Below are 22,729 nucleotides of genomic sequence, written 5' to 3'. Positions count from 1 at the left end.
TTCTGCTACACTTTCAACCAACTGTCCAACATCTTCAGTATCAATTTCTAACTCCAGCTGTTTACCTAACTCCACTATCTTGTTACTAATATCCAAAATAACTACATTTTCATTAAATCCTTTGAAACTGTGCACATATCTTTTCAGGATTTTCTTCCATATTCCATTCATGCAATGTTTTGTAACCTAATCCCATGCTGTACTAATGTTCTTTATACATGACAAAATGTTGTACTCCTTCCAAAACTGTCTGAGCGTTTTCTCACCTTCAGTAGCAGCAACAGCCTGAGCGAAGGTCGTGAGTAAATAATACGCTTTAAAGGCAGCAATAGCACCTTGATCCATGGGTTGGATGATAGAGGTAGTGTTAGGTGGAATATACACTACCTTAACATCAGGGTGCATGTCGTCCAGGTGTGGTGGGTGTCCCGGAGCATTATCCAAAATCAGTAAAATCTTGAATGGAATCCTTTGTTGGAGACAATACTCCTTGGCTCGTGGAATGAAACAAGTCATGAACCAATCCTCAAACAGTACTAGGGTCATCCAGGCTCTCTTGTTACTGCGATAAAACACTGGCAGTGTGTGTTTGCTGATATGTTTAAAAGCCCTGGGGTTCTCTGAATGATAAATCATGAAGGGCTTTAGCTTGAAACCAGCAACATTCCCCCCCAACAGAAATGTAATTCTGTCCTTGAATGCCTTGAATCCGGGCATTGTTTTTGCCTCTTTGTGGATGTATGTCCGCTCAGGCATGCGTTTCCACAATAATCCAGTCTCATCCACATTGAATATTTGCTCAGGCAAATAATTCCATTCCACAATCACATCATCTAACTCCTCCTTAAAAGCGTCGGCAGCACCAACATTGGCACCAGCTGCCTCTCCACTCACCTTAACATTGTGTAGACTGTAGCGTTTTTTAAATCTATCAAACCACCCATGACTTCCTGTAAAGGTTTGATCACATTCATCTCCTGCCTGCTCCTTCAGGCTTTGGAACAGGCTTCTTGCTTTAGCCTGTATGGTTAGAACGCTTAAGGGTACACGCTTCTGTATCTGGTCTTCTATCCATATCACCAATAATTTTTCCATATCGTGGATAGGACCTTGTCTTTTCTTTGATATTATAGTTCCCTTTATAGGTGTTGTTCCTTTCACTACTTCACGAATACGTTCCTTGTCCTTCAGAATAGTGGATATAGTCGAGTGTGAGAAACCTAGGTCGCGTGAGATTGTTGCTACTGTTTTTCCATTCTCATACTGTGTTATTATCTTCAGTTTCATCTCAAAAGTAATTGCCTGTCTCCTTTTCCTTGGAGCACCACCAGCACTCTCACTTTTACGCTTTCCAGTCATTATAAAGTCAATTAAATACGATAATAACGAAAGTTCACAGCGCGATCAGTATAGGATACGATAGCCAAACACAAACAAAGCGCTCCACTGAGTGAGTGTACCCACGAGGCGACCCAAGACACCCCTCCCTCTCGCCCGGGACGGAAACGTTTCGGTATAGAAAATGCGCGCGTCATTTGAAAAAATTTTTGGTCACGACGGTCGCAGTCGTATGTCCCGTATGGACGTACGGTCAAAGCAGGTCGTAAGTACCAATGGACGCAAGTCCACGTAGTCGTAAGTCGGGGTCTAGCTGTATTTGTATAAATATTTTGTTATACAGGTGTACAATTGTAACAATGAATTGTCCAAAGCGAGTGAGAAAGCTCATAACTCTTGAAACTAAGAAAGAAATCATAAAGAAACGTGAGGATGAACAAGCATTGCGAAACTTAGTGATGAGTATGGGATGGCTAAATCGACTATATGTACGATTTTAAAGAATAAAGAGGAGTTGAAAACTGTGCAAGTGGCTAAAGGAATCTCTAGACTTAGCAAAGCAAGGTGTAATGTGATTGAGGAGACGGAAAATTTACTCATAGTGTGGATAAAGGAGAAAGAAATGGCAGGTGGTAGCATTAGTGAAGCTATAATTTGTGAGAAGGAATTGTTTGAGGACCTTAAAGCCAAGACTCCCAGTGCAAGTGATAGTGATGTGCCAGTGTTTAGGGGTACCAAGGGGTGGTTTACTGGTTTCAGAAGGAGAAATAAATTACATAGTGTTGTGAGACATGGTGATGCTGCTAGTGCAGATAAGGAAGCAGCTAAGGAACACCGTGACATTTTTTTAATGTTATTAAAGAGGGAGGCTTTGTTTCTCAGCAGGTATTCAACTGTGATAAAACTAGACTTTTTTGGAAAAAAATGCCTCGCCATACATACATTACCAAGGAGGAAACTTCTGTCCCTGGCCATAAGCCAATGAAAGACAGGCTTACCCTCCTTCTTTGTGCTAATGCTTCTGGTGACTGCAAAATAAAGCCACTCCTTGTGTACCATGCAGAAAACCCCAGAGCTTTCAAAAACATTAGGAAGACCCGCCTTGGTGTTATGTGGCGGTCAAACCCAAAGGCTTGGGTGACCAGGAGTTTATTCTCTGAGTGGGTGATTGAGGTGTTTGGACCGAGTGTTCGGGAATACCTCAGGGAGAATAATCTTCCACTGAAAGCTTTGTTGGTGATGGACAATGCACCAGCCCACCCTCCTAATTTGATGGTTGAATTGCCAGAGGAGTTCAACTTCATCACTGTGCACTTCTTGCCACCCAACACAACACCTCTCATCCAGCCCATGGATCAACAGGTAATTTCTAACTTTAAGAAGCTGTACACAAAGGCACTGTTTAGAAAATGTTTTGCATCCATTTCTTTCAGTGATGTTAGTTTGAAGGAACTCTGGAAGAGTCACTTCAATATAGCAGACGCTGTTTTTTTAATTACCTCAGCCTGGAAAGAGGTTACTGTGAGGTGTCTTTGTGTTGCTTGGAGGCCATTGTGGCCTGAATGTGTGCTTCAAAGAGACTTCGAAGGCTTCGAAGAGTTAGAAGAAGAGGCTGTTGTTCATGAAATTGTGTCTGGGCAATTCCATGGGCCTGGAAGTGGATGATGATGATGTTGAGGAGTTGGTGGAAGAGCACAGTAAGGAACTGTCCACTGAGGAGCTGCTTGAGCTTCACAAAGAACAAAACGAGACACTGAAGCGGAGCTTAACTTCTGAGGAGTCAGGGGAGGAGGAGGACAAGGAGGAAAGCTGCATCATTCCAGCCAAAGATCTCAAGGATGCGTTCTTTTGCTGGAGCAAATTGTCAAAACTTGCTGAGGATTATCATCCTGATGTTGGTTCTGTGCAAAAGGCCATCAGTGTGTTTAATGACAATGTTATGAACTACTTTTGGAAGGTCCAGAAATCAAGGTTGAAGCAGCCAACCCTGGATTCCTTTTTTACAAAGGTAACAAAAGAACCTACAGACAAAGTGCCTGTGGGACAGTCACCAAAGAGGGCTAGGAAGGATGATTCCTCTCCTTCCACCTCTTCTCCATAATTCTCTCCTCCCCCCTCCCCCTCTGCCTCCTGTCCTGCATGCTGAACAACACTAAGGTAAGATAAAGTACCGTATTTTTTACATTTTCCACAGAATTTTGTCAGTGTTAAGTGGTTGTATTTGGAGGCCTGGAACGGATTAATCCTATAACGAACGAATGCTATAACGAACGAGGTTCTAGAACCAATTAGATTCGTTATAGCATACCCATGGGTGCATTAGATTTTGTACGTGCGTGTAATGTGCGTGTGTGCAGTGGCGTACTAAGGGGGGGGGGGGGCGGTCCGCCCCGGGTAACAGCCAGAGGAGGGTGCCATGAGACTCATAAATAAATAAATATCTGTCCTCTGTAGCCTTTTTTTTTTTTTTTTACAAAATCTAAGTACAACTTATGAGTTATCAGTGCGAAAATTTCGTCATTCAAATTAATTGCCCCTTCATCCATCTCATTTTCAAATAAACAAAGGCAATTTCCTGGAACTGGTGGAGTTATTATCAAACTATGATCCTGTTTTGAAAGAACATCCTTTGGAGGTTAAGCATGCTCTTCCATCTCAGACATCTGGAAGGAGATTGAGCTCTTACTTGTCACCAAATATTCAGAATGAATTCATCTGTCTTCTAGGAAATAATGTTAAGGAAAAAATTTTGGCTGGCATCAAGAAGGCCGAGTATTTTGGAATTCTTTTTGACAGTACACCTGATATTTCTCATGCAGATCAGATGTCCGAAGTGATTAGATATGTTCCTATTGAAGGTGATTCTGTTGAAGTAAGGGAATCTTTCTTGGGTTTCTTTCCTATTGCTGGAAAAACTGCAAATGAGCTCACAAAGGATATCCTGGGTAATCTGGAGAGTGATGGACTGGACATTAACTTTTGCCCCAGTCAAGGATATGATAATGCTGCAACTATGGCTGGTATTCATGGAGCTGTTCAGAAGAAAATCAAAGAAATAAATCCAAAGGTTTTGTTTGTGCCTTGTGCTAATCATTCCTTGAACCTTTGTGGGATACACTCTTTTGGAACCAATCCTTTATGTGTAACTTTCTTTGGAACTGTAGAGAAACTTTATTGCTTTTTTCACTTTCAACTCACCGATGGGAAGTGCTGAAAGAAAATATGAACCTGACAGTCAAAAGACTTTCTCAGACTAGATGGAGTGCACAGCATGATGCTGTAAAGCCTCTCAAGAAACAATTTGAGAAGCTGATCATAGTCCTGGAAACATTGACAGATCAAAGAGAAAATGTTGACATAAGTGGATCAGCTGTAGTTTTGCTTAAAGCTGTATGTGATTTTTATTTTTTGGGTTATCTTTCTTTTTGGTGTGATGTACTGGAAGAAGTGAATCTCACACAGAAGTATTTGCAAACAGAAGGAATAAGTCTTGAAAAGTGCACTGTAAAGCTCAATGGTTTGAAATTGTTTCTTCGAGGTCAGCGGAATGAAATTGTGGAGAGAGCGATTCAATATGCATACACAATGTGAAGAAATGGGCATCTCCATGGTAACAAGAGGGAGGATAAGACGTAAGAAACTGATGCCAGGAGAGATAGCTAGGGATGGTGGACTGACAATGCAAGAGGAAATGAGGAGATCAGTGTTTGAATGCTTAGATCGATTTAGTCTTGAATTGGATGCTCGTTCAGAGGCCATGGATAACATCTTGTCAATATTTGCAGCTATTCAGACAAGCTACTTGCTTTCTGCAAAAGAAGAACAACTTCAGGGGCGTATTTCAAATTCAAGCATGACCAAGATTTTTAATGAAATTTCTGATGAGGATGTCATGATAGAAATTATGCGACTTTGCAGACACATGGAGGCTGCCAAAATCACACCTGAAGAAGCAAATAAATGGACAGTCTTGCAGTTCCTGAAGTTTATTGTCAAATGGAACTTTTGTGAAACCTTGCCAAACTTGTCATTGTGCCTGAGATTCTTTTTAACAAAATGTGTGTGTCTATTGCATCATGTGAAAGAAGTTTCTCTAAACTGAAACTAATCAAGAATTATCTTCGTTCTAGCATGACTCAGGCAAGATTGAACAGCCTAGCTATGATTTCTATCAAAAATGAATGTGCCAAGACAGATAATTTTGATGAAATAATTGGTAAGTTTGCTGAAGCTAAGTCACGAACGATGAGGCTGTAAAATTTATATACAGTATTACCCCGCCTAACGCGGTTTCACTTAGCGCGTTTTCGCATATACGCGGTGCCTTGCCAGAGCTGAACTTTCACTTAACACGGATTTTTTCCACATATACGCGGTGAGTGTCCGGCTCGAGATGCTATTTTTAGATTTTGCCCACGCGCCACCCGCCCGCCCGCCTGCCTGCCTCTCCCTCCTCCTCCCTCCGCTTGGGCAAGCCGCGCGGTAAGGTTGCGCAGTGTGTGTCTTTGTTGCGTTATCACTGACGTCATATGACGTATCGGACTGTGATTGGCCATGCATCCCTACCCCCCTCTGCTGCTAGCTGTAATTGGCTTAAAGTATTATGACGTGACCACCCCGGGGAGGGAGGGAGGGAGGGAGGGAGGAGAGACGACGCTTGACCTAGCCGCGGCAGTTTCATCCCTCAAGGCCACACCGTGTTAACGCGCATCCATTGTTCCGTAAAATGGCTTCCGCCGGACCACCACCGCCCCCAGAGAGAGACCTTTCCTTACCTGGACCCAGCGGCACTAAGCCAAAGAAGACACGACGTTCATTAAGCTACGAGGTGAAGTACCAAATTGTTCAAGATTTGGAGAAAGGAAGACGGCAAGTTGATCTCGCGCGCCAGCATGGCGTCAACGAATCTACGATTCGTACGATCAAGAAGGATGCAGCCAAGATCAAAGAGCACATGAAAATCACAAAGTCTGCAGGTGCTTCATCTATCAGGTATTGCCAGAACAGGGTGCTGGCAAAAGTGGAAAATTTGCTGGTGAGTTATTTGGTGCGTCAGGCGCGACGCAACATGGCGGTGGACACGCGCTCAGTGCAGGAGTACGCACGTGAGCTATACGCAGCAGTGACACGTAAACTGGGAATTGCAGAGCCCAAACCCTTCAATGCTTCCTCTGGTTGGCTGCATAGGTTTAAGAAGAGGAACAAGATCACCAACATCAACATTGGTGGTGAGGAAGCGAGTGCTGACCGTGTGGCGGCTAGAGATTTTCCTCCGTTTTTACGTGAGATTATGGAGGAAGGACAGTACAGTGACGACCAGGTGTTTAACATGGACGAATCTGGTCTTTTCTGGAAAAAGTTACCTTCCAAGACCTTCGTTGTCCAGTCTGCCAGCAAGGTAAGGGGTCGGAAGTTGCAGAAGGAACGCATCACCGTCCTGTTTACCACCAATGCCTCCGGTACCTGTAAACCAAAGTTATCGGTGATTCACACAGCCCGCAAGCCGCACGCCTACAAGAATATGGACATGAACAAGCTTAATGTCCACTGGCTAACCGCACGTAAGGCGTGGATGTCCTCTTCTCTGTCCCTCTTCTGGTTTGACAACTTTTTTGTTCCTGACGTGCAGAAATTCTGCGAGCAACAGAATGTTCCATTCAATATTTTGTTGCTCCTTGACAACGCACCTGGACACTCGCCCCTACTTATGGATCGTCACCCCAACGTAAAAGTGGTCTTCCTTCCTCCCAACACTACGTCATTAATCCAGCCCATGGACCAGGAGTTGATCTGCAATGTGAAAGCTGCGTACTCTGCAAAGAAGTTCAAGCTCCTGAACGACTCTACCAACACCAAGGATGAGTTGCGTAAGCTGGGTGACACCGACAGCGAGAGCAAAAGCGACGAGGACAAGGAACAAGAGGCGGTGACTCAAGAACTTCTCGTCAAACAATTTTGGAAGAAGTTTAACGTTAAACAAGCTGTAGACTTCTTGGTGGAGGCATGAGATCTGCTGACTATTGCTACGATTCGTCACGCATGGAGACATGTGTTGCATGGCATACCAGGTGAGAGGAGGAGTGAACCTGTGACTGGTCAGGTTCAGACTGTTGCAGTAGCAGTGGACCTTGCCAGAGAAGCTGCGCTCAATATTACAGCTGAAGGCTTTTCCGAGACCACCAACGAAGACATCCTGGAGGTGATCAAAGATCCTGAAGTGACTGCCGACGAGATGTTGGAAGAAGAACACGCCAGTGAAGAGGAGGAAGAAGGTGCGTCATTCTCCGAAGAACCTAGTTTAAGTCATAGTGATATTAAGTGTGCCATAGAGTTTGCAGAAAAAATTAAGTCCGTCCTTTCCCGCGACAATGACGATGAACGCTATGAAGTCTTCCATACCCGACTGGTGCAGGCTATGGAGCCGTACATCAAGGTGTATCACGACAACATCAACACCAGCCGTCAGCAAAGCATAACCGAGTTTTTCGCCCGCAACCCACCACAGCCAGCCCAAGCCAGTGATAGTGAAATTGAAGTTGACTTTGAGGGATTTGTCAGGGAAGCCCTGACAACTGTAAGTGACAGTGATGCTGATTCACCTAGTAATGGTGATTCACCTGAGGGCCAGTAATCTGCCCTCTGCCTCGGAACCAGCCTCCATCCCCGTATGCCGACCCATCTCTTCTACTACCGTAAGTGTTCCACAAAATTTTTCGTTTTTTAACCTATTCTTTATTTTTCCTATGTTAACCTTTATCTTTCCTAACCTAACCTCTTCTATATTACTTGTTTTTTCATACCATCATAAAGTTAAGATAGAATTTTTACTACAACATAGGTATGTGTCGTCAAAAAGTGGAGTTTGGGGGTCGGGCTGGGTTCTATTGGAATTAATCCCATATGTTCTGTTGTTCACTTAACGCGGGACCCTCTGGGTTCAATTGACCGCGTTAAGTGGGGTACAACTGTATATATATTTTTTTGTGTTAGATGAAAGTATACCGCTTGTATCTCGTGGTTTCCTACGTTTTTTGAACAATCTAGTGCTATTGGTCAAGTTTCTGATAAAATTGAGTTGAAGAAGGCTGCACCCTTCTCATTGTGTAACTTGTAGTTATATACAGTATGGATTCTGTACTTTGTATATTTGAATTACTTGTATGTGCTTTGTTGTATCGTGTAAATTTTGTTGAAATTAGGAAATACATTTGTTTATATATACTGTAGATTTCCTAAATATCATCCACATTTACAAACCTGCTTTTTATTTACGAATATTACAATTGATGTAGGCTACATTATTCTTTAGTAAAAAAAAAATAATAGTTTTCCATATTAATAAAAGGAAACTAAAACATTTATAATATTTACTAAGCATAATCCAAAATTCCTTAAGAGTATTATTATTTTTTTTTATCATTCGTCTCAGTGGAGGAAGAGTAAGGGGGCAAAGGAATGCCCTGCCCTGGGTGCCCAGTACTCTAGGGACGATTGTGTATTTTACTTTTACTGTACAGTATAGTCTTCATTTACGCGGTCAATTGAACCCGTGGAGGTCCGTGTAAAACAAGAAACGCGTAAACTAAATAACAGAACATATGGGATTAATTGAAGTAGAGACTGGGCCGACCCCCCCCAACTACACTTTTTCCGACACAATACGTACGTTGTAGTAAAAATAACATCTTAATTTTATGATGGTATGCACACACAATTAATATTTAAGAGAAATATCAATAATATTAGGTTTTTTAACACTTACGTTGGTAGAAAAGATGGCTTGGCATATGGGGATGGGGGGTTGGTTCCGAGGCAGAGGGCAGATTTTTGGCCCTCACCTGTATCAATTGTATCACTATCCACCACAGAGGCTTGCAGGGCCTCTTTGTCAAACCCCTCAAAGTCCATATCCTCACTATCACTGACTTGGGCCTGCTGTGGTGGGTGGTGGGTGAAGAACTCGGTAATGTTTTGTTGACTGGGCGACCTTGTGCGCACCCTGCCTGCGCCACTTGCCGCGTAAATGATGGAATGAACCGTGTAAATAAAAATTGTCGGTCTGGCAAGGTGCCGCGTAAATGACAAAACGCGTAAACCAAATCCGCGTAAATCGAGACTAAACTGTATATTTATTCATCTCTGGAAGGAAGGGGGTGCCAGTGGATAGGTCCGCCCCGGGTGCCAAATACTCTAGGAACGCCCCTGCGTGTGTGTGTGTGTAAAATAGCATTGCCATGTGTAGAATTATAGAATGCTCAGTGTTTTTTCACACCACGGTTTTGAATTACAGGTACAGTTATTGGGTGATTGTGTCCCGCGCGTGCTCTGTGTGAACGGTCCCATTGAACTACAGTATATAGTATTAATTTCTAAACCTCATGGATCCTCACACACACAGAAAAAAGCACACTCATGTGAAGTGGGCTTTACAACAGAATATGGGAGCTGTGGCTAGCCTGTACAGTTTGAAATATTAGTGTAGGGTACCGTAATTTTTCTTTGCTAATAAGCGGGGTGTGCTTTGCAAATATCGAATAGTGGCATTAAAATGTTCATTGTGGATAGACGGGGTTGTGACTAGCGAGGTATTTCTGTACTCTTGGTCTAAGATAAGATTTGACCCTGATTTTACTAGGCTTTGTATGGAGCTGCTTAAAGTGCTGTAGTCAAACCCACTTGGTTCTGCTAGAAAGCAGCTAGATAATGAATTGACTGCAGTAAACCATGTGAGGACCATCTGGGACAGTTAGGGTCTACCAGTGGGGCTTAGCAGTTAAATATATCATCCTCTTGGGTATAAAATGAGAGTTTAAGCATTAGCTAATCCTTTATTTTCAATTTTTTTGTTTTGTAAATGACCAGAGAAAAGTTTAGCTATAACTTTCTGTAACTAAATTTTAATTTAATAACATCCTCCAGCTGGAATATTCTTTATGTACTGTACAGTATAGATAAATGACATGTAACATAATTGCCAAAGTTTTCAAATTAGATTGTTTTAAAAAAAGATTCTTATGGTATGTCATCCAGTCCTTACTAGAAGATATTCAACAAAGGGAGGATGTTCATAATAACTTAAATTTTATCTTTTAATCATGTTTTTATTACTTAAGCCTGATATAAACATAATTTATATTTCTTGCAAGTTTTCTTTTCAAATACAGTGTACTGTATAGTGAGACGTTCATCTGAATATGCATCCCTGTGTTTCAGGTGTTAACAAGTGTACTGCTTCGTCAAGCTTATTATCAAACATGTCCATGGGCTCAGTGGCTTCTTCTTGCAACACTGGAAATTCTACATGGCCATCCTGTTCCAAAGCTGGACTCGGACACACTTCATATACTGCAGGGAACAGAGAAGGGACTCAACTCTTTGGATAATCAAAATTTTACTCATGCAGTTGACTCAGAACTGAAAAAAGGTCCTGATGCTTGCCCTGGCAATGATCTTAAATCAAAGAATGAAACTGTGCCTGATGGAAAGACAACTGGTATAGAAAGATATAAGAGTACTCGAAGGAAGTCAGCTAGAAATACTGCATTTCCTCATGTAGAAGAAACTATCCACAGTAACTGGGTCTCAAACAAACATGCTTCTGTGGAAAAAAAAGTACTTTGTAAAGATGTTGGGGTTCAGGTGACCCCAAGAATCATGGACACAACTTGCACCAAATGTGTTGGGGTTGAGGTGTCCCCAGGAATCATGGGCATAACTAGCAACAAATTGGTACAGGTAAAGAATGGTTTGCAAATTCCACAGAGTTCTCAGACCAAAGGTTCAATGGACACAAGGGATACAGAATCTCAAACTGAAGAAAGAGAGCTTTTGAAAAGTTTCAGTAGAATTTGCAGTGATAAAGAAGTACAAACACATTTTATCCGCAGTAACTATTCAAGCACACCGCCAGAACTGGGAGAGCATTTTGCAAAGATGAGATGGAAGTTATTTCCATTGTCTGGTTTACCTGAAAGAAAACTTGCTGGGAAAAGTATGTATAATGTTTATGCCAATGCTCCTCCCGTGCAGTTTTTGAAGGATTCTTTTGTGACAAACAAAGACACAGAGGTTGCAGTTTATCCTGAAAAGATGACTGATTTGATGAAATTTAAGAGCTCCTCATCTACTGAGGAATGCAACATTCCTGTTAATAAGGAGCTAAATATTAGATTGTTTCATGGGAGGCCGTTGGTTGATTCCCGGAGTAAAAAAGATGCTGCCGGAATTCCCATTGAAAGGATCAGTGGATTAGTGGACTTGGGGTTGCAAGATCCTAGACAATTAAAGGATCCTTGACCAGTCTTCAGATTATAAACTTTATGTGATCAGGTATTTTAATACTTTAATGTCATTTGAGTAATACCATATAATTATACAGTACTGTATTACTATTTTTATATTGCTGCGCAGGCAGTATATAGTTTTCAAGTACAGCACCCTTTACTGTATTTCATATTTTTTTAAGCTTTAAACTACTTTTATGGCAAAATTTCATAAATTTTCATTGACCAAAGGAGTTTTCATTCCTATGTTAGAAACATACAGTACAGTACTGGTATATTATACAGGTGAAAGTCTGGGATGGCCCTAACACTTCTTCACATACCACAGGTGTCAGTACGGTAGTTTTATTGTTAATTGTAGTCTGAATTTTTTTTCTGTTCATATTTCATCTGCTAATTCATGTGTCTGTCACTCATGTACAGTAGTTTATGTTGTTCCAGTACACTACACTTTTTCTGTTCCTCAGTATAACTTAGAGTTTACAAGATGTACTTCTGTTTCTCTGGTTCTTTTCATTGTGACTAACAAATGGCACATTAGTTTATATTCACAGATGAGTGTCTTAGATGGAAGAATTTTTTCAGTTGCAGCCAATATTAAAAGATTGAACTATGGAGCTTATTATAATTTCACCATAATAACTGATTTTATATTAATATTATTATTATTATGATTAACATTGAACAAGAAATATTAACTTTTACACTAATTTATAGTCCTATTTATTTTTATTACTAATATTCTCAGCTAATTTTGTTGAGATGCATTTCCAATCACTTCAGCTCAAATAAGATTAATTTTTTGTGATGGTTCAGTATAACATAACAATTTGTAGAGGAGTCCACAAGTATGGCCATTTTTGTTCTGTTTTGTTGTTAACTATAATGTGAATGGTGTATGGTGTGGTGTATTGCCTCATCACTGTGTTGGGTGGAGAGGCAGAGAAAAATTTCCATGAGACATGTCATAACCCCCTCCTCCTTTCTTGCCTCTTCCTCCTCCTGTCTTGCCTCTTCCTCCTCCTGTCTTACCTCTTCCTCTTCCTGTCTTGCCTCTTCCTGTCTTTTCTCTTCCTCCTCCTGTCTTGCCTTTTCCTCCAGTCTTGCCCCTTCCTTCTACTGTCTTGCTTCTTCGTTCTCCAGTCTTGCCCCCTTCCTTTGCCTGTCTTGTCTCTTCCTCCTCTTGTCTTGCATGATTCATCTAAGACAAGAAGCCCCCCCTGTATATGGAACATGAAGTCATACCATGGTTCAAAATATCCCAAAGTGGTTAATGTGGTAAATGATGTCGAGTATTGTTCAGGTAAACCTCGATATGATGGGGTTAGGTTCCTGAAAAACCCATCGCGAGGTGAGGTATCATAGATAGGATCATTATAACATGGGGTTTAATAGAATATGTTCCCAGCCAGTCCCCAAACACACATGTATCACCGAGAAAACAATTCCTACAATACATTACTACTATCAGTACAAAGCAAACAACACTCACCACATCCTGAAAAATAAGCATGGTCATCATCACATGTCCTCTTTGAGGCCAAGGGGACTCTTGTTGAAGATTTCTATTTCTATAACTTCTATAACCTTCTTGGTTATATTTCATTTATTTTCTTATGTATTTTCTAAGTTTTTATTTTCATTATTTAATGTATATTTTTTATATTCTTTACTTATTTTATTTCCTCTTACTTTTATTGTACAGTATTCTCAACTTTACTGAGTTATATTCTGTTCAGTGGACTAACCTGGGAAAACCACATTATTGTCTAACATTGCACATTAGTATAATTATTATAATTACATCTTAGTCTGCCACCACCCAGGCCTTTCTTTCGAATATAACTTCTACAATTAACAAGGGTAGACACGAGAGGTTAGGCATGCGAGTGTTATTATTTTTTGAGTTGGTAATTGTGAGACGAAGGAGTGGTGATACTTACATTCTACTGAATCAATATGTATTAAAATCAACTCTAAATATTATAACAATCTGAACCTTTACTCACAACAACAAAAAGTAGGTTCAATCACTGATTACTTTACAGTAACACTTAGACAAAACAAACTGACCAATAAGTCATAATTGAAAAGTATCAAAAATACATCTTCAATTAACATTTACATTCAGTACAATACTTATACCTCTTGAAGGGTATTATTATACATCAATGACAACAAAGATGATCTCTCTACCCACTTGTCAATAACACAGACTGATGGTATTACTGAGAGCAACATGTTATTACAAGGAAACATATACCAACACATTAGCTGTGAGTATATGAGAATAGATGGTCCACTCACCTCATATAACAAATTCTAATTCTGGTAATAGTAATATTTATGGTTTCCATGCTCAACCTGGGGTGATTATATTCCCAATAATCATCCATAATTATGTGCACAAGAGATAGTAGCACATACAATAATTTTATTACACCAGGCTTAGACCGCTGGTATTCACAACAAAAAAATGACTCAGTAGGAGAGTCGGTATCTGAGTACTGTACAGTACTCGGATATCAATCAGGCTGTATTAATGACATCCGGCCTTGGACATCATGCTTGCAGGTAGCTACTGATACTCGGTAGCGGCAAAATTACCACAGTGCCTGTTAGACGATGGAAGAGCGAGTCACGAAAAGTGACTGCTTGCTCCTGTACACTCAGTTATATACGACCTTGTGGCAACTCAAGGAATGTCGGATGTCACCCTGAATTTACGTACATATTTGTTTAACTTAGTTGCATTATACATTGGACTATGAAAATCAGTGTTATGGATCAGATTAATTTTGTAAGTCTATTGCTTACAACCCAATCAGTGTTTGAGTGTGCAGTGCAATCATTAAATTGATGTCAGTCATACAGGCTGGCAATAGTATTTTCTACTTCATCAAAAAAAAAAAGGGACAAGGGACTAGTGACACACACAGTTATATTTTAGGGCGATAAGGAGTTGACAGGTTTCTTTCAAATGATTGATGACATATGTAAATACAAAACTGACAATAATTTCAATACAGTCATCAGATTCTCTGATGATTGGGAATAAAACAATCTGATTTCAGTGGCAAATGGAAACTTTGTTCGTCTTGCAGGGCAGGGAACATGATTCTCGCCTCCATTGCAACTCTTAACACAAGGACTTGCTTGACAATTTTACTAAAACTAAATACAGTTGAAGCTTTCAACATCACTCACAATGGATCTTGAATGTTCCAGCTTAAAGCGGGTACAGTAGATACATCTTGCGACTACACAAACACGTTACATTGTAAATGCAAATTTACATACAATATAATATCGTGGTGGCCCTTCAGTACGTACTATAGAAAATGGACTGTGTCTCCTTAAGAAAAACACGTCGCATCGAGTGGGTAACTTTAGAAAGGTCATAACTACATGTTTTAGTTACTGTGGAACAGAATATGAATCAGATGACATATGTTAACTAACATGTACTACAGGGAAGTAGAACGTCGATTTAAAACGATTCAATTTAAGATATTGATTTAAAGCGATACTGTACCCACAATTAAGGACAGTGTTTTAATTTAAAGCGAATCTTTCCTATTTTGCGCGAGTCAGTCTGGCGCATCATATTTTAAATTTCACGCCTAATGTTTCTCTGGCACGATACACGGCTGCCCGCCACCCTCTCACACCCTCTCACATGCTCAGTTCTCACACTGATGCTCTAGTGAACGGACATATTGTGTGACACTATCTCCTTCTACCAAATGCATCACCCATCGCCACTATGTCCAAGAGGCCAGCTACTACATCATTAACTACCACAAAGGCCAAGAAATGGGTCGTACGCACGCCAAACGCTAGCCTGCCAAAGCTCCACCCCTTCCATCCAAGCTCTGTCTACATACAGTTTTTCAACTAATATTTTTGGCTCGATACTGTATATGTAAAATTATTATTTTATTTTTACTTATTTACATGCACACACTGTCCTAAGGGCAAAGCTGTACTGTGTTCTAGGCCGGTTAACTGCTGATTCTGTCTAAGTTAATGAGGCCGGAACATTTATATTATATAGGGTTTATAGTAGTGAAACCCAATTGTCTGTTATCCATTTATTCAGGATATATCTAGGATACAGTTCCAAATGGAGATCACCGTAACTTATCACTGTAACTATGAGTGTTAAGGTAAGGACGGAGGCTATGTCAATAGACCTGCTAAATATGTCCGTTCGGTGTGAGGGGTTGAGTGACTGCTGTGAGTAGGAACCCATCGAGGGAGAACGGAATATGTACGTTGTCCTCCCTCGACGGAAGACGGAACCATCACGATGGCTCTCAATAACGTCTTCCTCTAATCAAGGATATCAAACTACTGCCCGCTTTAGGTGGCCAGAGAGCCGGCTACTTAATGCCTTAACTCAGCACAATATGACGCGGCTTCCCGTGGGCACACCTTATCACGTGCTCTGAACATGTCACCTCATACCCATTGGAAAGTTACAGGGGGTGATAGAGTATATAATTCAAATGTAATTAACACATTTATATAATGCTTCTGCCTATTCGACAGGGGCTATTACAACTGTACATGTACTCAAAATAATGTACTAAATGATTAATAAATTTTTGTCTAGTGCAAACTATAGCATGTTTATATTCAAATTAATCACTATCGTAGAAGAATTCCAGCAATGTAAATTATAATCTTCCCGGTCACTTCTGTGACATTTTATAAACAAAAAACAAAAACTCAATCTTAAGGACATAAATAAACAAATAAATACTTCACTAGACCTTCTGCGCAACTGTCAAACATGACACTGTCACTTCCTTCCCTCCCCCATCTTCCCAGCCAGGGCTTGGTGTTTTAGGCTTAAAGTTTTTATCTTATATAACATCGCACACTAAAGTTAGACGAATATAATTTGTATTGCTAGAAGCCTTGCAAGACAGCAAAAACATGCTCCAGTGTTGGTCAAATTTGGTCTTGAAAGAGCTCACACTTGGTGCCGTCACAACACTTTCTGGTAGATTGTTCCAAGAGTTCACAACTCTCACTCCGAAAAAGTTTGCCCTCACAGTTTTCTGAACTTGCGGCTTCTTCAATCTTGAGCTGTGACCCCTTGTGGGGCGAGCGTCCGCCAGCTCGAAGTAAGGACACTCGACTGAGTAGTGCCCCTTGATATGCTTATACACCTCAATTAGGTTTCCCCTTACCTGTCTGTAGTATAAACTAGGCAAGTTCAGGCGCTCCAATCTCTCGGGGTACCTTATCAATTGAAGTCAAAAATTTTCCTCAGCATTTTTTTATTTATACCATAAATAACTAATAACCTCAGAATAAAGGTGGTTAAATTACACGCAATATATATACTTTGTTATTTAATAATGCAAGAAAACAAAGGCGGAGGCCACAGTCGTGCTACATGAGGCGAGGCAGGGGTGTGGCGCCCACCTCTCCCAGCAGCACGCCAGTGTCCCCAGTTGGTGTTGGGGAGAGGAGTCGTCCATGGCGCGGCCTTCAGGGAGGTGAGCCAGGAGGCAGGTGGTGGTGGTGGTGGTGGACAACACAGGAGGCTCGGCAGGAACTTGCAAATCTTACTGATAAGGCTAGCGAGGCTACTGACTCCTCCTGACGTCTTGCGGCGGTTCCTGGGGTTGTTTATGCTTCCTCTACGGCCGGCTCTTCAGCGGGTTTTGGCACGAGGGGCAGGCCATAAGGGTAGCCATAAGGGTAGCCAAGAGGGTAGTTGTAGGGCAGGCCATAGGTGTAAGGGTATCCCAAACCTGAGAAGAGACACAGGGTAATGTGATAATGATCACTGAGAACGACAAGCAATGTAAACAAAGTTTTCTTTAGATACACAGCATCACACACGGCACTCCTGTGTTTACCTCTTTGGGTGATATATTGTTGTAAAATATTCACAAAATATAATACAAAGCACTGATGAATCACATGAAGTGTAAGTTAAAGGCTGGACGGTATTTAGTGAAGAAAAGATTAGGGAAGGGAAGCGAAGGTGATTTACCAGGGTAAGTGTAGGTGATAGGGAGGGTGGCGACAGGTTTCTCGGCCTCAATAGTCTTGATGGAGTAGGTGAGGGTGTGAGGGTGGCCGTAGAGGAGGACCTGTGGGTCAGGGTCAGCTGTGGGCAGGGCAACGGCCGCGGCCACCAGGAGAAACACCAGCTGTTGACATCAACACAAACATAATCTTTACTTACACACGAGTAAGACAGTATTAAGAACCATGACAATAATACCTACAGCCTCATTTATCCGAGAAAGCTAAACCCAATGTAATTGTAATCAAGAAGTGCTCGTGATTTTTGTTGATCTTAAGTTAAGGAGGCAGTTGATATTGTGAGCGGTGGTGGCCGGAGGTAAGTTAAGAGAGGCAGCAGACAAGTCTTACTATAATCTTCATGATGATTGTTGTGAGAGTGGTGCAGGACGACTGATGCAGAGGCCGGTGGATCCTCTCAATATATACTGTACCACCATAGTTGACCGACAGGGGCCCCGCCTACCTCCCTCAAGGTCAACTGACTCGCTTTGCCCTTGTGTCAACAATCTCTATCAGCAATTACTGTGGTGGCTGTGTTGGTGGAAAATGGGTTGTTTTATCTTCAAATCTCTTAACATTAATAATGATAATAAGAACAATAATGATACTTCTGCTACTACTACAAGTACTACTACAGGTTGTACCTCTCTAGTCCGGCAACCTCGGGACCTGACCAGTGCCGGACCATGGAAATTCACCCTTTTCCTGGATAGATAGTGACTTGTGCTTATGCCTGGAAGCAGTAGCACCATTTTCTCTGCGTCATGGTCTCTTTGAAGACATATTGAAGGGTTAAATGTCGTATAATAGCTTCTCAAATTTCGCGAGTTTTTAATTCTTAACGTATTTTATTGGAACACAAAAAAATAAATAAATAAAAATTTTGACGGCGGAAACTTGAATTTCGACGGGTTTGAACGGCCCGCCAACGTGCAGACGACGGGCATAATCGTGTAAACAGCGTCATTTCTCTTATGTACAAAAGATTCATTATTGTTTATTACTGAATGTCTTTTTTATTGAATTAATGTTTATGTGTGCAAAATGAGCAATACAATTCATTAATAATACATAGAAAATTAAAACACATGAGGAAATGACACAGCATTGTACCTCCTTATCATGGGGGACTTTAACTATGGCGACATCGACTGGAGAAACGAGTCAACCCCGAATGACTTGAATAATCCTGCTACTCTTTTTGTAGAAACTCTGAGAGATAATTTTCTGTTCCAACATGTGAGAGACCCGACACATTATAGAGGGGAGCAAACACCCAAGCCACTTGACCTCATCATAACAAACGAGGAGGGTATGGTGGCCAAACTGGAACACCTTGCCCCAGTTGGCACCAGTCACCATACAGTGTTGTCATTCAGATTTAACTGTTACCTAGTTCAAGATAAGGCCAGGCCAAGGTGCAAATATTACAAGGGAAATTACAATGGGATGAGGGAAGAGATGAGGGGTATCAACTGGCCTGACTTATTAAGGTACAAGAACGCAGACACTACGCTGAATATCATAACTAGTAAAATGACCCATTTGATCGATAAATATATACCCAAGACCAAACCCAGTGCTTCTAGGAATACGAGGGGATCCCTACACATGAACCATGCGGCGGTCGACAAAATTAAGAAGAAAACCCAGAAATTCAAGACGTTGGTTGGGTCAAACGATGAGCAAGACAGGAGGATGTATGCAAGAGCCAGAAACCAAGCAAAGATAGAGTGTAGGAGGGCTGAAAAGGAGTTCCAAAGGCTGGTTGCACGCGAGGTCAAGTCAAACCCAAAGGCGTTTTACCGCTATGCAAAGTCGAAATTGAAAACGCGAGTAGGAGTATCAGACCTGAGGCTTGAAGATGGTAGTTACGCAGATTCTGACCAGGATAAAGCTGAGGCATTGAACAGCTTCTTTTCCTCAGTGTTCACAAGAGAGGATGCAACTAACCTTCCTGCGTTTGAGGACAGACGGTTCGACACAGCACTGACCCACATTGTGTTCACAGAAGAGGGTATTAGAAATAAACTGTCCAGGCTAAAGGTCCATAAGAGTCCTGGACCTGACATGGTGCATCCTAGAGTGCTAAGGGAGCTGTGCAACGAGCTTGCAGAGCCCCTGAAGATTCTGTTTTGTAAATGCCTGGATGAACAAATGGTCCCCAGTGAATGGAAAGTGGCTTATGTGAGTCCTATCTTCAAGAAGGGCGATAGGCACTCCACGAACAACTATAGACCGGTGAGCCTGACCAGCATAATATGTAAAGTACTTGAGAGTATTATCAGAGATGCAGCGATGGAACATCTACTACGAAACAACCTTGTAAAAGATTGCCAACACGGTTTTATGCCGGGGCGCTCTTGCTTGACACAATTGCTCAAGGTATTGGATATTTGGACCCATATTCTAGAACGGGGTGGTAATATCGACAATATTTACCTAGATTTTGCCAAGGCTTTCGACAGTGTACCCCACGAAAGGCTGAAAATCAAACTGGAAGGGTACGGAATTCGGGGAAATGTCCTAGCGTGGATAGAAGACTTTCTACATGACCGCAAGCAATGTGTGGTGATTAATGGCACGAAATCGTCATCTGTACCTGTAACAAGTGGGGTACCGCAGGGTAGTGTATTGGGCCCGCTGTTGTTTGTTTGTTTCATAAATGATATGCCTGACGTTGTACACTCCTCCATACAAATGTTTGCCGATGACGCCAAGTTATTTCGGGAAATTAAGAACCAAGCGGACTGTGAAGAGCTGCAGAAGGACCTCTGTGGGCTCCAGGAATGGTCGAAGGAATGGCTGCTGAGATTCAATGTCACGAAGTGTAAGAGGATGCACCTGGGGCGTACCAACGGTAAGGAGGCGTACCATATGTCCCAACGGGATGAAGAAAATGTACTAGTTGAGACTGTGTGTGAGAAGGACCTAGGTGTGTATGTTGACAATGAGCTGAAGTTCTCGGGCCATTGTGAGAAGAAGGTAAATCAGGCAAATAAATTATTGGGTCTTATAAGAAGGTCGTTCAGATATCTAGACGGTCCGTCCCTCGTGACGATCTTCAGGAGTGAAGTGCTTCCCCATCTGGAGTACTGTCACCCCATCTGGTCCCCGAGATATGCTAGGGACTGTCAGTTGGTTGAAAATGTTCAAAGGAGGGCCACCAAACTGGTGCCTGCACTTCGGCATCTCAGCTACCCTGAGAGATTGGAGCGCCTGAACTTGCCTAGCTTATACTACAGACGGGCAAGGGGGGACCTAGTTGAGGTTTATAAGCATCTCAGGGGGCACTACTCAGTTGAGTGTCCTTACTTGGAGCTGGCGGACGCTCGCCCCACAAGGGGTCACAGCTCAAGATTGAAGAAGCCGCAAGTCCAGAAAACCGTGAGGGCAAACTTTTTCGGAGTGAGGGTTGTAAACTCTTGGAACAATCTACCAGAGAGTGTTGTGACGGCACCGAGTGTGAGCTCTTTCAAGAGAAGACTTGACCAACACTGGAGCGGGTTCAGGTACATTCAGGAGCCGGTGCATGCCCAGTATTTGCCAACAGTGCGTGACAGAGACGTGACCGATCGCCCGGGCGGCTAGCGAGCCGACCTTTTGGTGAAGAATATAAAGGAAAAGAGACGTGACCGATCGCCCAAGCGGCTAACAAGCCGATCAGTGGCGAAGAGGATAAAAAAAAAAAAAAAAATTGTTTTCGTTGATTACAAAACCAGTGACTGACTGGTTCTACATATAAAACTGAAGAAAATACGACCTTGGTTGTAGCTGTAGTAAAATTAATGTGGTTGTTTTAAGTAATGTTATTTAATGTTAATAAATGAAACAATAGAAGTAGCTAACGATAATGGTAAAGAAAAAGAGAGATCGCATATGTAAGTGCGCATGCGCACACGTGAAAACATATCATCATTACTTTACATAAGAATATGAAAGCAACACTTATTTACTGTTCATATATATTTTAATTAATGTTTCTGAATTTGTTTTTATTGAATTAATGTACGTGTGTGCAAAATTAACAATACAATTTATTAATAATACGTGGAATATTAGAGGAGACGAGACGGCTGCCGGCATTGTTTATGTTAAAGCTTACGAAACCAGTGACTGATTGGTTCTACATATAAAACTGAAGAAAATAAGACCCTGAGTTTAGCTGTAGTAAAATTAATGTAAAAAATGAATATGGTTGCTTGAAGTACCTGTAATGTTATTTAATGTTAATAAATGGAACAATATAAGTAGCTAACCATTAATGGTAAAAAAAAAAGTGAGACTTCTCGTATGTAAGTGCGCACATGTGAAAATATATCGTCATTACTCTACATAAGAATATGAAAGCAACACTTATTTACTGCTCATATATATTGAAGGGTTAAATGTTGTACTCTGTATAGACAAGCAGAGAGAGAGAGCAGCCGAACTGCCGGATGTAAACAAACCTTAATTTCCCGCGGCTTTGTTGTTTTTTACGGGGATTAGCCCACCCGGGCATAGGTCACTGACCCACATTGGGGCCTGAGGGGCAAAAATTTAATACTCCTGTAATAATAATAATTCAGATAAAAAAAAAAAAGAAAAAAAAAAAAAAAGCTGCCTATCTACCTATTGGACAAACTAAAATCGTTCCGGACCACTGGAGTTTCTGGACCACAGAATGCTGGACTAGAGAGGTACAACCTGTACTAATAGATTATCCTATAATCGTAAAAAAGTTTGATCGATGAATATACAGTATTGGTTTTGTCTCTCTTATTATTGATAATAATAAAATTTTCACAATACAAAACTGTACGTGTGTGTTAAGTAATTGAGGACACCAAACAATGAATATTTTTATCTAATGTGTAAAGTGGGCGTCTTGAGGTAGATATTTCTTTTGATTAAATAACAACAGTGTACAAAATAAGTATTAAATACAATACTAATATTGTTATAAATATATATACAAGTTCAAGGTCATATTTTAGTCATCATATTTGTACTCAACTGCTACACATAGTTAAAGTATATTATTGTCACAATATAATTTACACGAAAAAAGA

The 22,729-nt window shown here is 41.2% G+C and overlaps 1 protein-coding gene across 1 annotated transcript in view; it reads left to right on the top strand.

The window, feature by feature from the left end:
- Positions 1–12,210, top strand: part of LOC121870601 — a 66,082-nt gene extending 53,872 nt beyond the window's left edge. The window contains exon 3 of the mRNA XM_042372433.1: positions 10,552–12,210. Within this exon, the coding sequence (XP_042228367.1) occupies positions 10,552–11,634 (1,083 nt within the window). The 3' untranslated portion in view covers positions 11,635–12,210. The remainder of the gene's footprint in view (positions 1–10,551) is intronic.
- The last annotated feature ends 10,519 nt before the right edge of the window (positions 12,211–22,729 follow it).

Source organism: Homarus americanus, unplaced genomic scaffold (genome assembly GCF_018991925.1).
Source record: "Homarus americanus isolate GMGI-L3 unplaced genomic scaffold, GMGI_Hamer_2.0 scaffold56333, whole genome shotgun sequence".
Taxonomy (NCBI): domain Eukaryota; kingdom Metazoa; phylum Arthropoda; class Malacostraca; order Decapoda; family Nephropidae; genus Homarus; species Homarus americanus.
The sequence above is the reverse complement of the archived record's forward strand: the minus strand, read 5'-3'. Positions and strand labels throughout refer to the sequence as shown.